This window comes from Vigna unguiculata, chromosome 3, assembly GCF_037176805.1.
Source record: "Vigna unguiculata cultivar grain cowpea cultivar isolate G323 ecotype 2 chromosome 3, ASM3717680v1, whole genome shotgun sequence".
Lineage (NCBI taxonomy): Eukaryota > Viridiplantae > Streptophyta > Magnoliopsida > Fabales > Fabaceae > Vigna > Vigna unguiculata.
In genome coordinates, this window is record NC_140794.1 from 32,272,973 (window position 1) to 32,291,037 (window position 18,065).

General features: G+C 43.8%; 1 protein-coding gene across 1 annotated transcript; it reads left to right on the forward strand.

Annotated features, from left to right (window-relative positions):
- Positions 1-7,763: 7,763 nt before the first annotated feature.
- Positions 7,764-9,599, forward strand: LOC146887712 (uncharacterized). The gene has a single exon (XM_085670357.1). The coding sequence runs from the start codon at positions 7,764-7,766 to the stop codon at positions 9,597-9,599; it is 1,836 nt and encodes a 611-aa protein (XP_085526483.1).
- The last annotated feature ends 8,466 nt before the right edge of the window (positions 9,600-18,065 follow it).

Genomic DNA, 18,065 nt, shown 5'->3' on the forward strand with positions numbered 1-18,065 from the left:
CAAATTCAACTTGATATTTGTTACTTTCCAATGGTTGCAATCTGATGAAGGATTGACCCCAACCAAGAATGAAGGCACATGCTTAAGAAGACTAAGCATGTTTAGAAAGAAAGTTCACTAATCCTTCATCCATTTGATTTGTGTTTGTTATTTTTGATTCCCTAAGTTGACTTAGTTGAATCAACTTTAGTTGACTTGTTGACCTTTGACTAGGTTTGACTTGTTGACTATAGTTGACTTGACTTAAGCCAACATGCTAATCTATGTTTATTTGCTTTGTAGGTTAATTAGGAGTAAGAAAGCAATGCTAGGTGGCGCATGGTGATTGGGGAGCATAAATGATGTGGATGAGAGAGTAAAGCAAAGGCATAAAGCATAAAGTAAAAGGCATAAAACAAGTGTACCTATGTACCTTTGGTCTCCTTTGTTTTTAGCACACTTTGGCCACTTTTTGGAGACATATGAGACACATTCTTTGTCTCCTTTTGTGCTAGAACGAAATTAGCCTTGCACACACCATAGTTGGCTCTTTTGTCTCTCATTTTTGTAACCTTATTTGACCTAGTTTCTAAAAGCTAGGGTTAGGTTTTTGTAGAGACATCCTTAGGTGTCTTTTATTTTCTTAGAGGCCCTTAAACTCTTCTATATAAAGGGTGCTCCTAGACATGTAAAAGGGTTGAACATTTTGAAGTAAAAACACTCTTGTGTGTCAACCATTTGTGAGAGTTTCCTCCCATGGGAGTGAATACTTTTAAGCCTTATCTTGCATAGCAAGTGGTGGCAAACATCCACTCATCTTCAAGGTTGCCATGGCTTCTAGCCTAGCCTTGTAGTGGCGTGCTTCTCACATTTTTACCATTTCTTTCCTTTCCATTTCATGTTTTCTTCTTCCTTTAATTTTTCTTGATTTTCTATGGTTTATGTGCTTTCCATTTCCTTTTTGTTTTGAATCAATCCATCATCTTCTTCTCTTGAGCTTTGTGAATGAAACCTTCACATCTAGATAGCTTGCTATCTTAATGTCCAGTGGGGATTTCACTTAGCTTTCTTAATCAACTCACACCATATTCAATAATCTTAAAAGAAAACAAGATAATTCCTTCATCACAATCCGTCGATAACATTTCTTGGCAACAGTACCCCACCTTTATATGTAACAATAAATAATTCCATACATTGTGTTTGACGAATTTGCTTCTTATCGACGGACCAAATGCATGATAAAGCACTATGAACAAGCTTCCTTTTTAAACATGGAAATTGGTGTGTTTCATTCACATGCTTATCCTTTTGTTCCTGTAAAATGACATCACAAATTGTAGAAGGAAAAACATTGACGAATAAACTTTCTCTAGTTCCATTTCTTTTTCTTTATTTTCCTTACCTTCTGCAGTTTATATTACTTCTTGTTCTATTCTTTCTTTTTCTATTTTCTCCTTCAGCCTACGGTGATCCTTACTGACTTGTCTTGGTGTCATAAATTTCTACTTCTTTTGATGTCCCTCATGCCTCAAATAAAGGGAACGTTCATCAAGATGGAGTGTTTTAAAACGAAGCCATGCCCATCCCAAAAGAAGATGACAAGAGTCCATGGAGCAATATCACATAATACTTCTTTCATGCATTGTCATGTACTGAATTTGATCCATGCTTGATCCAGATGAAAGGTTGCTGGTAACTGGAGTTTCTCCACCAATCTTTGGCTCACAACATTATTTTCGCTTCGGTAATCGAATGCAACTAAACATGGATGGCCTTCGGTGAAACACTTTGTATAATAAACTTCCATTCCTATTCCAAATCTAGATAGCCAGGCTTTGAATACCGAATGATGTGAATCCACAGGGTTTGATTCGTTTGACTCATCTATTATTGTTGGAATGCTAACAAGTAAGAAATTTGATAAATTATTTAAAATGAGAAAATGGAAACATAAAAGAAGAAGGAACGGAAATTGATAGACATCACACTTCCAAGAATGGAAGATAAGCCTAAGAGTTGAAACACACAAAGGGATAAAGGACCTTTGATTAAACTCATGGATTCTTGAATCACTCAAGAACTTAGGAGAATCACTCTCACTAAGATAGATGAGATAAAACTCGTTTATTTTTTGAATAAAACTCAGCTTGCCTTCATTGATGAAAATGGTTCAACTTATATAGGAGCTTTAACCATCAGAATTACAAAAGACACATAAATTTCAATATCATCCCGCTTAAAGCGATTAATTAATGATCCACTCAAGCTAATAATGATCCACTACTTAATGGTTTATTGTAACTGAATTTAAGGCTACCAAAAGTCATCCACAAACTTTGAGCAAAGGTCTTCCTGATCTTCCAAAGATTGGTTCTTAAGTAGGCATATGGATCCTTATTTCAACTACAGATAAAGGAAAACTAAAGCCCATTAATTGGTTAAGGACAAACACAATTTGGTCAGCCAATTTTACAAAGCATTGGGCCCTTTTTTAAATAAAAGAAACTGTGTCAACACGGCGCATTAGTCATCCTCCATTTGACCCATATGCAATTGACATCATACCCTCCTTCTTCGTGAAGATTTGTCCCGAATCTTAAGACACTAGTTTTAATGTAAGTTTATTATGATCTCGTGATGGACTTTTATTTTTTCACAAGTTGAAACTGATTGTCTTCTTCTAGGATCAAATTCAACTTGATATTTGTTACTTTCCAATGGTTGCAATCCGTCGATAACATTTCTCGGCAACAATACCCCTCCTTGATATGTAACAATAAATAATTCCATGTATTGTTTTTGACGAATTTGCTTCTTATCGACGGACCAAATGCATAATAAAGCACTATGAACAAGCTTCCTTTTTAAACATGGAAGTTGGTGTGTTTCCTTCACATGCTTATCCTTTTGTTCCTGTAAAATGACATCACAAACTGTAGAAGAAAAAACATTGACGAATAAACTTTCTCTAGTTCCATTTCTTTTTCTTTATCATCCCTTCCTTTTGCAGTTTATATTACTTCTTTTTCTATTCTTTCTTTTTCTGTTTTCTCTTTTGATCTTTACTGACATGTCGTGGTGTCATAAATTTATACTCCTTTTGATATCCCTCATGCCTCAAATAAAGGGAACGTTCATCAAGATGGAGTGTGTTAAAACGAAGCCATGCCCATCCCAAAAGAAGATGACAAGAGTCCATGGGAGCAATATAACATAATACTTCTTTCACACATTGCCAAGCACTTAATTTGATCCATGCTTGATCCAGATGAAAGGTTACTGGTAACTGGAGTTTCTCCACCAATCTTTGGCTCACACCATTATTTTCGCTTCCGTAATCGAATGCAACTAAACATGGATGGCCTTCGGTGAAACACTTTGTATAATAAACTTCCTTTCTTATTCCAAATCGAGATATCCAAGCTCTGAATACCGAATGATGTGAATCCATAGGGTTCGATTCGTTTGACTGATCTATCATTGTTGGAATGCTAACAAGCAAGAAATTTCAGAAATTATTTAAATATAGACCCTTATTTATGCCAACTTAAGAACCAAAAGAGAAAACAGAAAAAGAAAGAATAGAAAAAGAAGTAATATAAACTGCAAAAGGAAGGGATGATAAAGAAAAAGAAATGGAACTAGAGAAAGTTTATCCGTCAATGTTTTTCCTTCTACAGTTTGTGATGTCGTTTTACAGGAACAAAAGGATAAGCATGTGAATGAAACACACCAACTTCCATGTTTAAAAAGGAAGCTTGTTCATAGTGCTTTATTATACATTTGGTCCGTCGATAAGAAGCAAATTCGTAAAACACAATGCATGGAATTATTTATTGTTACATATCAAGGTGGGGTACTGTTGCCAAGAAATGTTATCGACGAATTGCAGCCATTGGAAAGTAAAAAATATCAAGTTGAATTTGATCCTGGAAGAAGAGAATTAGTTTCAACTTGTGAAAAAATAAAAGTCTTTCACAAGATCATAATAAACTTATATTAAAACTAGCGTCTTAAGATTCGGGACAAATCATCTCGAAGAAGGAGGGTATGATGTGAATTGCATATGGGTCAAATGGAGGATGCCTAATGCGCCGTGTTGATGCAGTTTCTTTCATTTAAATAAGGGCCCAATGCTTTGTAAAATTGGCTGACCAAATTGTGTTTGTGCTTAACCAATTAATGGGCTTTAGTTTTGCTTTATCTTCAGTTGAAATAAGGGTTTGTATGCCAAGTTAAGAACCAACCTTTGGAAGATCAAGAAGACCTTTGCTCAAAGTTTGTGGATGACTTTTGGTAGCCTTAAATTCAGTTACAATCAACCATTAAGTAGCGGATCGTTATTAGCTTGAGTGGATCATTAATTAACAGCTTTAAGCGGGATGATATTGAAATTTATGTGTCTATTGTAATTCTGATGGTTAAAGCTCCTATATAAGTTGAACCATTGTCATCAATGAAGGCAAGCTGAGTTTTATTCAGAAAATAAACGAGTTTTATCTCATCTATCTTAGTGAGAGTGATTCTCCTAAGTTCTTGAGTGATTCAAGAATCCATGAGTTTAATCAAAGGTCCTTTATCCCTTTGTGTGTTTCAACTCGTAGGCTTATCTTCCATTCTTGGAAGTGTGATGTCTATCAATTTCCGTTTCATCTTCTTTTATGTTTCCATTTTCTCGTTTTAAATAATTTCTCAAATTTCTTGCTTGTTAGCATTCCAACAATGATAAATCAGTCAAACGAATCGAACCCTGTGGATTCACATCATTCGGTATTCAGAGCCTGGCTATCTAGATTTGGAATAGGAAAGGAAGTTTATTATACAAAGTGTTTCACCAAAGGCCATCCATGTTTAGTTGCATTCGATTACGGAAGCGAAAACAATGGTGTGAGCCAAAGATTGGTGGAGAAACTCCAGTTACCAGCAACTTTTCATCTGGATCAAGCATGGATCAAATTCAGTACATGGCAATGTGTGAAAGAAGTATTATGTGATATTGCTCCCATGGACTCTTGTCATCTTCTTTTGGGATGGGCATGGCTTCGTTTTAAAACACTCCATCTTGATGAACATTCCCTTTATTTGAGGGATGAGGGATATCAAAAGAAGTAGAAATTTATGACACCAAGACAAGTCAGTAAGGATCAACGTAGGCTGAAGGAGAAAAAGGAAAAGAAAGAATAGAACAAGAAGTAATATAAACTGTGGAAGGAAAGGAAAATAAAGAAAAAGAAATGGAACTAGAGAAAGTTTATTCGTCAAAGTTTTTTCTTCTACAGTTTGTGATGTCATTTTACAGGAACAAAAGGATAAGCATGTGAATGAAACACACCAACTTCCATGTTTAAAAAGGAAGCTAGTTCATAGTGCTTTATTAGGCATTTGGTCCGTTGATAAGAAGCAAATTTGTCAAACACAATGCATGGAATTATTTATTGTTACATATCAAGGTGGGGTACTGTTGCCAAGAAAATTTATCGACGGATTGCAACCATTGGAAAGTAACAAATATCAAGTTGAATTTGATCCTGTAAGAAGAGAATTAGTTTCGACTTTTGAAAAAATAAAAGTCCTTCACAAGATCATAATAAACTTACATTAAAACTAGTGTCTTAAGATTCGGGACAAATCATCTCGAAGAAGGAGGGTATGATGTGAATTGCATATGGGTCAAATGGAGGATTCCTAATGCGCCGTGTTGATCCAGTTTCTTTTATTTAAATAAGGGTCCAATGCTTTGTAAAATTGGCTGACCAAATTGTGTTTGTGCTTAACCAATTAATGGGTTTTAGTTTTGCTTTATCTTCAAGTTGAAATAAGGGTCCGTATGCCAATTTAAGAACCAACCTTTGGAAGATCAAGAGGACCTTTGCTCAAGGTTGATGGATGACTTTTGGTAGCCTTAAATTCAGTTACAATCAACCATTAAGTAGCGGATCGTTATTAGCTTGAGTGGATGATTAATTAATAGCTTTAAGCAGGATGATATTGAAATTTATGTGTCTTTTGTAATTCTGATGGTTAAAGCTCCTATATAAGTTGAACCATTTTTATCAATGAAGGCAAGCTAAGTTTTATTCAGAAAATAGACGAGTTTTATCTCATGTATCTTAGTGAGAGTGATTCTCCTAAGTTCTTGAGTGATTCAAGATTCCATGAGTTTAATCAAAGGTACTTTATCCCTTTGTGTGTTTCAACTCGTAGGCTTATCTTCCATTGTTGGAAATGTGATGTCTATCAATTTCCGTTTCATCTTCTTTTATGTTTCCATTTTCTCGTTTTAAATAATTTCTCAAATTTCTTGCTTGTTAGCATTCCAACAATGATAAATCAGTCAAACGAATCGAACCCTGTGGATTCACATCATTCGGTATTCAGAGCCTGGCTATCTAGATTTGGAATAGGAAAGGAAGTTTATTATACAAAGTGTTTCACCGAAGGCCATCCATGTTTAGTTGCATTCGATTACGGAAGCGAAAACAATGGTGTGAGCCAAAGATTGGTGGAGAAACTCCAGTTACCAGCAACTTTTCATCTGGATCAAGCATGGATCAAATTCAGTACATGGCAATGTGTGAAAGAAGTATTATGTGATATTGCTCCCATGGACTCTTGTCATCTTCTTTTGGGATGGGCATGGCTTCGTTTTAAAACACTCCATCTTGATGAACATTCCCTTTATTTGAGAGATGAGGGATATCAAAAGAAGTAGAAATTTATGACACCAAGACAAGTCAGTAAGGATCAACGTAGGCTGAAGGAGAAAAAGGAAAAGAAAGAATAGAACAAGAAGTAATATAAACTGTGGAAGGAAAGGAAAATAAAGAAAAAGAAATGGAACTAGAGAAAGTTTATTCGTCAAAGTTTTTTCTTCTACAGTTTGTGATGTCATTTTACAGGAACAAAAGGATAAGCATGTGAATGAAACACACCAACTTCCATGTTTAAAAAGGAAGTGTCCCAACTATACCAAAAGTACACGGCACTCGGCCTCTGAACACGCAACCTCAGTGAACCCAAACACCACACCTGGTATCGGCCACCTCCTCTTCGACATACGACCCTTAACGAGCACCCAGGCCACACATTGCACGGTAGACACCCCCTCGCAAAGTATGCGACCACAAGGCAAGCTACGGATCACGCACCTTGTTCTAGAAAATGTCCCCCCTCCCCCAAGCAGCCACCAGCGAACCTCCGAAGCCGTATCCTTTTCCAAAAGCATCCCCAAAAGGTCTTCTCGGCAGCAAACTCCCCAGGCCGCCTATTCCGCACCACAGGTACTCCTACTCAGAACAATCCAGACCCATGATACAACCATCGCGGACAATAAGACGAAACCTATCATCCGTAGACATTCTCACGACCGAATATCGGGTACCGCCTACCCCTGAGGGACCCCTTGGTAATTTCCCCATCAGCACTGGATCCAAGGATAACAAAAGAGGAAATATTGGGCCAAAAGCCCATCCCAGGTAGGACCCACAGGTAAAAAAGGTATAAATAGCACACTACCCTATGCATTGATTACGCATTAAATATTCTCTGCAACCACTGACATCACTCAGCACTGACTTTGGCATCGGAGTGTCTTTTGCAGGCACACCTGCGCTGTGACCACAACCCCCTGAAGCCAGAAGACGCACCCGACCTCTCAGCACCAAGATAGTACGCGAGACTTGTGAAGTACAACTCGGTCCCATAAGAACAGGAAGCTAGTTCATAGTGCTTTATTATGCATTTGGTCCGTTGATAAGAAGCAAATTTGTCAAACACAATGCATGGGTCACACTACCGGGGGTAACTACAACCCTTTCGCTTCTAGAAGAAACCGTAGGCACCCGTTCGTCGACGGGATCGTAGAAACACCACTCCCTCAAAAGTGGAAGGCTCCAACTGTGACCTACGACGGTACCACTGACCCGGATGAATTCATATCCATTTACACCAACCAAGTCGCCCTTTACTCGACTGACGATGCCGTGATGTGCAAGTCCTTCTCTGTTGCGCTCAGAGGATCGGCATTGGAGTGGTTCATGAGTCTACAGCCCTACACCATAGAGTCCTTCAGCACCCTTACCACCTCTTTCACCACCCAGTTCGACACCAGCCGTCGACACGACCTCACATCCCTGTCACTCCTGAACCTAAGACAAGAAGAAGGAGAGTCCCTTCGCACCTTCATTGACAGGTTCGGCGTAATCGCCATGAAGATCAAGGACCTCACCCCGAACCTGATATTACACTATATGGTGATGGCACTAAAACCAGGACCATTTGCTGATGAACTGGCCATGCGCCTGCCTCTAGGAATGCAAGAACTTCGAAAAAGAGCGTCAATGTTCATCAGAGTCGAGGAGATGCGACATTACCAAGACAGGGTCCGGAACACCCCAACCCACCCGGAGGTTAAAAGGGGCGGTAGAGAGCCTGGAGGTCGGGACCAAAACCGCCCTCGAGACAGAAAACAAGCCAGATTCTCCAACTACGCCCCCCTTAATGCCCCCAAATCCCGTATCCTTGACGAAGTATTGCAAGCTGAACTCATCGCTCCACCTAAGAGATTCCAAAACCCGCCAAACGCCGACCTAAGCAAATACTGCCACTACCACCGCAACAACGGACACACCACTGAGGAGTGTGAGACGCTTCGGGATAAGATAGAAGAACTTGTACGGGCCGGACACTTACGGCATTATGTCAGAAACATAACTGAAGGAAATCCCAGGACCCAACCCGAGAGATGCCCACAAAGGAACATTCCACGAAGGGAGGATGCGAGAAACAAACCCAGAGAATCCAGACAAGAACCTAGGAGAGGCACAAACTCTGAACGAAGGAGGGAGGAACCACCTCGAGGGGAAAGGCGCCCAGAAGAAAGACCCCCCTTGAGAGGGACGATAAACACCATATCAGGAGGTTTTGCTGGGGGCGGATGTTCCTCTTCTTCCAGGAAAAAGCATCTGAGGGCAGTCCGGTCTGTCCACGCTATCTGCAAGGGACCCAGAAGAAGAATGCCACCAATCACTTTCAGCGACTCGGACTTCCAAGGAGTCGACCCCAACCAAGATGACCCTGTGGTCATAACCATAGAACTTGAAAACTTCGCCGTGAAAAAGGTGCTAATCGACCAAGGAAGCTCAGTAGATATCATATATTGGAAAACTTTCCAACAGCTCCAGATCCCCGCAGAAGAACTGATCCCATACGATGAACCCATATACGGATTCTCTGGCGAAAGGGTGCCAACCCGAGGGTATGTGGACCTTCACACCACCTTCGGAGAAGGGAGACAAACTAGAACGATCCAAGTTCGATACCTCATAGTGGATGCCCACACTTCATACAACATGCTACTAGGACGACCCTCCCTCAACTCATTAGGAGCCGTGGTCTCTACGCCGCACCTCGCCCTAAAGTTCCCCTCAGCCTCTGGAGACATCATAACCGTCCACGGCGATCAAAAAGCAGCCAGAGAATGTTATATGGCCAGTTTGAAGCTCCCATACCCCCCCCCCTCACCACCAACAACGTCGAGAAAATACAAACCGCGATCGCCATCCAAGCAGAAGATCTCGACCCCCGGCTTAACAATGAAGCAAGAATCGAGCCAGTAGGGGAAACCAAGCCCCTACCATTGGGACAGCCAAACCATTTCCTGCAGATAGGGACCACAATGGAAAGCGCGGGGGAGGAAGCAATAGAAAATACCCTCAAGAAAAATGCGGATCTCTTCGCCTGGACAGCCGCAGACCTACCTGGCGTCGATCCGAGAATCGCTGCACATAAACTCTCCGTGTTCAAAGAAGCCAAACCCATCTCCCAGAAGAAGAGAAAGCTAGGAGAAGAAAGAAGGCAAGCTGCCAGGTGCGAAGCAGAGAAATTGATGAAAGCAGGCTTTGTCGAAGAAGCACGATACACAACCTGGTTAGCCAACGTCGTTCTAGTCAAGAAACAGAATGGCAAATGGCAGATGTGCGTCGATTACACGAACCTGAACAAAGCATGCCCCAGAGACGCGTACCCTTTACCCAACATAGACCGCCTGGTAGATGGAGCAGCTGGAAGCGGCACACTCAGTTTCCTGGACGCATACTCCGGGTACAACCAGATACCGATGGCGGAGAGTGATGCGATCAAAACCGCCTTCATTACGGAGGAAGCAAACCTGTACTACAAGGTCATGCCCTTCGGGCTCAAAAACGCAGGCGCTACCTACCAAAGACTAATGGACAGAGTCTTCAAACCCCTCCTCGGTACCTGCGTCGAGGTATATGTCGATGACATAGTGGTCAAATCCCCGAACCCCATCCAACATGCCCTGGATCTTGCTGACGTCTTCAAAGCCATACGAGGATACAATCTCCGCCTGAACCCAGAAAAGTGCACCTTTGGGGTAGACGGAGGAAAATTCTTAGGATACATGCTGACCCGGCGCGGCATCGAAGCAAACCCAGAAAAGTGTCAGGCCATCATCAGCATGCGCAGTCCCGCCAATGTTAAAGAAGTGCAAAGACTCGTGGGACGGTTGACAGCCATCGCACGCTTCCTCCCCAAGCTTGCGGAGAAGACCAAGCCTATGATAAACCTGCTCAAAAAGTCATCCAAGTTCGAATGGAACGCAGCATGCCAGGAAAATTTCGATCAACTAAAACTGCTCTTAGCCACACCCCCAATCTTGAACAAGCCACGACCCGGTTTCCCTTTGCTAATATACATTGCAGCATCCTCCAACGCCGTCAGCGCGGCACTCGTACAAGAGCTCAATGATACACAGCAGCCCATCTACTTCACCAGCCGCACACTCCAGGACCCTGAGACAAGATACCAAATGGTCGAGAAGATAGCACTCGCACTAATTACGGCAGCACGACGCTTGCGACCATACTTCCAAACGCACCCAATCATCGTCAAGACAGACTACCCCATACAAAAAATCCTCCAAAAGCCAGACCTCGCAGGAAGACTCTCATCGTGGTCCATCGAGCTCTCAGAGTTCAGCATCAAATATGAACCTCACGGCCCCATCAAGGCACAATGCCTAGCAGACTTCACAAACGATCTTCAACCTCAGGAGCCCGCTCACGAATGGTGGATCATGCATGTCGACGGATCATCCAACACAAAGGGATCCGGTGCCGGAATCGTACTTGAAGGTCCGAGCGGCATACTCATCGAGCAATCCCTTTGCTTCACCTTCAAAACTTCGAATAACCAAGCCGAGTACGAGGCCATTATTGCTGGACTACACCTGGCCCTCGAAATGGAAGTCAAACGTTTGTCATGTAAAACCGACTCCAAACTCACAGTCGGACACCTCACGGGCCAATACCAAGTCAAAGATGACCTCTTATCGCAATACTACCACTTAGCAATGAACTTGATCTCAAAACTTGAGGAATTCAAAATCGACCACGTACCTCGAAGCGACAACACTAGAGCCGACCGCTTATCCAAGCTCGCAAGCACGAAAAAGAAGGGTCGCTACAGATCCCTGATACAGCAGGTACTCACCATCCCCTCCATACAAGCACAAGCAGAATGTTTTGAGGTCACCACGCAAGAATCCTGGATGCGCCCCTTCGTCACATACCTCGAAACAGGTGAAACACCCATCAATCAAGAAAAAGGATGGACCAGGAAAGCGGCAAGATACACTTTGATAGCCGGGGAACTCTACAGAAGGGGTTTCAGCCACCCCCTACTCCGATGCATTACAAATGACCAGGCGTCCTACGTCATGAAGGAGATACACGACGGAACATGCGGATACCATTCAGGCCCGAAAACGATGGCAGCAAAAATCCTCCGGGCAGGGTACTTCTGGCCCACGATGGAACGAGACTGCACCGACTTCGTCAAAAAATGCCAACCCTGCCAACAACACGGACCCTGCCCCCACCTACACCGGGAACCACTCCATCACATAACGGCACCATGGCCCTTCTCCAAGTGGGGAATGGACATAATAGGACCTTTCACCCCGGGCAAAGGACTAGTCAAGTTTCTCTTGGTGGCAGTGGATTACTTCTCAAAGTGGATTGAAGCTGAACCACTCGCAAACATTACAGCCAAACAAGTCCAACGATTCCTCTGGAAAAATATCATTTGTCGGTACGGGATACCTCACACCATAATCACAGACAACGGCAGACAGTTCATTGACAAGGGCCTCTCCGAATTCTACCACAACCTTAACATCCAACACATCACCAGTTCAGTCGAACACCCGCAGACCAACGGCCAGGCAGAAGCCGCAAACAAAGTCATCCTCAACCAGTTAAAGAAAAGACTCGACACCGCCAAAGGAAAGTGGCCAGAAGAACTCACAGAGGTCCTATGGGCGTACAGGTGCACCCCCCAATCTTCTACCAAAGAAACCCCGTACAGTCTGGTATATGGCACCGACGCAATGATACCCGTCGAAATCGGAGAACCCTCCATCCGACACAGTCACTTCGAACCTACCTCCAACGAAGCATGCATGAACACACATCTCGACCTGCTCGTAGAAAGAAGAGAGCAAGCGCACATCCAGGACACCGCTACCAAACTCCGAGCCGCAAGAAAGTACAACTCCAAACTCGACCCCCGTTCCTTTCACAAAGGAGACCTAGTCTGGCGAATGGCAAGCAAAGCACGGAAACACCAAGGCAAATTCTCGCCGAACTGGGAAGGACCTTTCCGCGTATTGCAAGAAGTAGGCAACGGCGCATACAGACTAGAACGACTATCAGGAGACCCCATTCCTAACACTTGGAATGCCTCCCATTTAAAGTTTTATTTTAGTTAAGCTACACGTAGCATATCGTCACTTGTAATCAAAGATGTACTCTTTCCTAACCTGGCATTTTTCCCTAAGGAGGGTTTTGGCCAGGCAGGTTTTAACGAGGCATCCACCAGTAATGAAAGTTCGACGATCACAACTACTCGATATGATTACAAACACTCCCGGCCTCTAAGAGCCGACGAACGACAACTAAAAGAAACATATCCCAGCCTCTAATCTAAGAGCCGCTGGTCGAGTTAATCTAACAACTTCCCAACCTCTACTCGAAGAGCCGTTGGCCGAAGTCCATCAACAAACTTACTCGCTCCAGTGCACGAAATTCCAAACAATAATAAACGACAACAGGGGAAACCACCCCACAAAGCATAACAAGCTCAAATACACGCAAACACGGACAAATCTCGAGCAATAAATTAACACATGCAAAGGACGATAACTAAAAAACCAACAAGGCAATAAACCATAAAGCTTCTCCTTTCATTCAAAATCAAGTATCTTTACAAAGCAAAAAACGGGTACAATCCGCTCTAGCAGAAACCCAAGGCACCCCAAACCCACAAAACAAAATTTTTGTTCGGCGACCTCGCCCCTAAAGACCTATTTAATCAGCAACCTCGTCATTCCCTTCCTCCACCGCTTCCTCCCCATCCTCAGCATCCCCTTCACCATCCTCCCCATCCGGCACCACCCCCTCCACATCCACCGGCGAGGCAACAGCAACTGCCTCCTCATTTCCCCCTGCCGCCAACTCGCGCTCGGCCCGTAAACGACTAATTTCCGCCACATCAAGCATACGATTATCATACACGTCCAAATTCACGTCAAAACGACAATCGGACACAGAAACCTCCTTATACAAAAAATCGGCCTGCCTCAAGGCCTTCTGAAATCCATTCACATGCTCCGAGTAAACCGCCTGCTGCAGGCTAAATATCTCACCAGCCGCCTCCTCCGCAGCAGCCTCCTTGGCAGCAACAATCTCATCCACCTCCTCCTACTTCGCTTTCAATCTTTTCTCAGCACCTGTAAGACTCAGCTTCAACTTCTTAACCTCCGCCTCCAATTTCTTCTTCTCCTCAGCCCAAGACTGCTGATCGCTCTCCCTTAACATCTTCAAAGAAGCAACCTCTTCCACCAGTTTCTTCTTATCTCCTGCACTCAGCTCCTCTTGCAACATGGTCGTCACCCTTCTACTCAGCACCAATCCTCGAGCCATATACTCGTTCAGAGCCCTCATCACCAACCCAGGATCAGCCGCCTCCACCACGCCAACCTCCGGATCGCTTAACTTAATATCAACCCCTTTCCTCATTTGGATTTTGCTCTTCTCAAACCCACCTAAATCTGGATTACTCGAACCACTCGACCCCACACCTCCAGTTTTCGCCAAGGCACGCAGCCTCTTTCTATCCTTCCCCACGCCCTTCATCTTGGATGGCGCCGGCCTTTTCGCTGTAGGAGGACGATACACGTCCACAACCGGACCAACCAAGTTTGGTGCTTGCGACTGTCCCTCCGCCTTGGCCGCGTTCCCCATCTTGTCACGAATCTTAGCAAAGAGATCGATCTCCCCACCCGTCTTCCTCGCATGATGCGCCATCACGCCTGCACAAAATAAATTTTTTCATTATTAGTCCAATACTAGCAAAGCCGAAAACGAAACATACATACCACATAAATCCCTAGCCGGTTTATCCGTCAAATAGCAACACACCACCCATTTCCCAGGCACCCTCGACGGCAATCTCTCAAGCACGTCCACTACCCGCCTACTTTTGACATCCAGCCCATCCTTCGAAACCGCATCTAAACGAGCAGGTGCCCCAGTCCAATAAAACGGAAATTTGGGGAAACCATCCTCATCGCAATACAACAACCGGCCGGCACTAAGAATCCGCACCCGGAAAAAGCCGTCCTTAAACTTCTTAAACGACTGAGTAAAACCGTCCAAGAAACCAATCTTAGGACGACTAATCAGAGAGAGCCACGAGATCGGATCCCTCGGCCGCGTAACATAGAAATACAAGAAACTGTCAGGAGTTGGCGTCAAATACAACGCTTTACAAATCAGCCTGAACGCCTGGAGACTCCCCCAACTATTCGGATGGAGCTGCGTAGGTGCCACGTTTAGCTTCCGCAGAACACCCATAGTAAATTCATCAAAGGGCAATCGTACATGCAATTTCATAAACATGCATGAATACATATAAAAGAAATCATCCTCAAAACCTTCACGGCCATGGCACACGGCGTCCACCCCACTTACCCGCTCAATAGAAACAGCATTCGTATCGGCCCCCCTCTCAAACAAATAGACGCTATTTAACCATGACCTAAGAAGCCTCGACCATCGATATTTCGAACAACACTCTCTGACGCCCTCAGCCACCCAATCATAACCTTCCCTCCTCGGCCAAAGAGACTCGGCATGTTCACTAGCCGGATCTTCACGCACTTCCCTTTCCACCTCTATGTGCAAAGACTCGGATGATGTACTCAAAAATTCTAGCCTAAGGCCCCCAAAACTAGCTCCGAAATCACCCGAATTAGACCCATTAGAAGAAGTCGACATACCTCGTCACGCGGCAACAACTGAAGCAAGACGATTACACAGAGAATCACAATAAAACTTCCGAAACCCACACCACAACGGAGAAGCAAATGAATGAGTACCATATATAAAGGCCACTCATACCCCTCGCGCAAAACCCCAGAAGCCCAAGGCCCAACCCCCAGGAAAATGCTTCGAAAAACGAACCCTGACAACACAGTGCACCCAACAGTCACGTCTTTTCACTGACCACATTAACTGACATCTACACCGTTACAGTAAACCTGACATCCTGACACTTCGCACCAAAAACGACGCACAAAGATAGCGGCCCCAACCGCACACAGATAGCGGCCCCAAGCGCGCACAGATAGCGGCCCCAAACGCACACAGATAGCGGCCCCAAGCGCACACAGATAGCGGCCCCAAGCGCACACAGATAGCGGCCCCTAGCGCACACAGATAGCGGCCCCAAGCGCGCACAGGTAGCGGCCAACGCAAGTCCAAGCATAGCGGCACAAACGTGTACAAGTAACAATCCTACTCCAAAAGCAATAAACTGTAGACATCTTAAGTCTATTGCGTCACCATGCTCCTCTAGACTGGGAGGCTGGTATACCCATAGAGTATACGGCAAGTCCCACAAATGAAAATTGCAAAAAGTACACGGCCTCGGCCTCTAAAGTCTAAGCGTCGTTTTACTCCTCAAGACTGGAAGGCTGATGTCCCAACTATACCCAAAGTACACGGCACTCGGCCTCTAAAGTCTAAGCGTCGTTTTACTCCTCAAGACTAGAAGGCTGATGTCCCAACTATACCCAAAGTACACGGCACTCGGCCTCTAAAGTCTAAGCGTCGTTTTACTCCTCAAGACTAGAAGGCTGATGTCCCAACTATACCCAAAGTACACGGCACTCGGCCTCTGAACACGCAACCTCAGTGAACCCAAACACCACACCTGGTATCGGCCACCTCCTCTTCGACATACGACCCTTAACGAGCACCCAGGCCACACATTGCACGGTAAACACCCCCTCCCAAAGTATGCGACCACAAGGCAAGCTACGGATCACGCACCTTGTTCTAGAAAATGTCCCCCCTCCCCCAAGCAGCCACCAGCGAACCTCCGAAGCCGTATCCTTTTCCAAAAGCATCCCCAAAAGGTCTTCTCGGCAGCAAACTCCCCAGGCCGCCTATTCCGCACCACAGGTACTCCTACTCAGAACAATCCAGACCCATGATACAACCATCGCGGACAATAAGACGAAACCTATCATCCGTAGACATTCTCACGACCGAATATCGGGTACCGCCTACCCCTGAGGGACCCCTTGGTAATTTCCCCATCAGCACTGGATCCAAGGATAACAAAAGAGGAAATATTGGGCCAAAAGCCCATCCCAGGTAGGACCCACAGGTAAAAAAGGTATAAATAGCACACTACCCTATGCATTGATTACGCATTAAATATTCTCTGCAACCACTGACATCACTCAGCACTGACTTTGGCATCGGAGTGTCTTTTGCAGGCACACCTGCGCTGTGACCACAACCCCCTGAAGCCAGAAGACGCACCCGACCTCTCAGCACCAAGATAGTACGCGAGACTTGTGAAGTACAACTCGGTCCCATAAGAACAGGAAGCTAGTTCATAGTGCTTTATTATGCATTTGGTCCGTTGATAAGAAGCAAATTTGTCAAACACAATGCATGGAATTATTTATTGTTACATATCAAGGTGGGGTACTGTTGCCAAGAAAATTTATCGACGGATTGCAACCATTGGAAAGTAACAAATATCAAGTTGAATTTGATCCTGTAAGAAGAGAATTAGTTTCGACTTTTGAAAAAATAAAAGTCCTTCACAAGATCATAATAAACTTACATTAAAACTAGTGTCTTAAGATTCGGGACAAATCATCTTGAAGAAGGAGGGTATGATGTGAATTGCATATGGGTCAAATGGAGGATTCCTAATGCGCCGTGTTGATCCAGTTTCTTTTAAATAATTTCTCAAATTTCTTGCTTGTTAGCATTCTAACAATGATAGATTAGGCAAGCGAGTCCAAGCCTGTGGATTCACATCATTTGGTATTCAGAGCCTGGCTATCTGGATTTGGAATAGGAAAGGAAGTTTATTATACAAAGTGTTTATCCGAAGGCCATCCATGTTTAGTTGCATTCGATTACGGAAGTGAAAACAATGTTGTGAGCCAAAGATTGGTGGAGAAACTCCAGTTTCCAGCAACCTTTCATCTGGATCAAGCATGGATCAAATTCAGTACATAGCAATGTGTGAAAGAAGTATTATGGAATATTGCTCCCATGGACTCTTGTCATCTTCTTTTGGGATGGGCATGGCTTCGTTTTAACACACTCCATCTTGATGAACGTTCCCTTTATTTGAGGCATGAGGGAGATCAAAAGAAGTAGAAATTTATGACACCAAGACAAGTCAGTAAGGATCAACGTAGGCTGAAGGAGAAAAAGGAAAAGAAAGAATAGAACAAGAAGTAATATAAACTGTGGAAGGAAGGGAAAATAAAGAAAAAGAAATAGAACTAGAGAATGTTTATTCGTCAATGTTTTTTCTTCTACAGTTTGTGATGTCATTTCACAGGAACAAAAGGATAAGCATGTGAATGAAACACACCAACTTCCATGTTTAAAAAGGAAGCTAGTTCATAGTGCTTTATTATGCATTTGGTCCGTCGATAAGAAGCAAATTCGTCAAACATAATG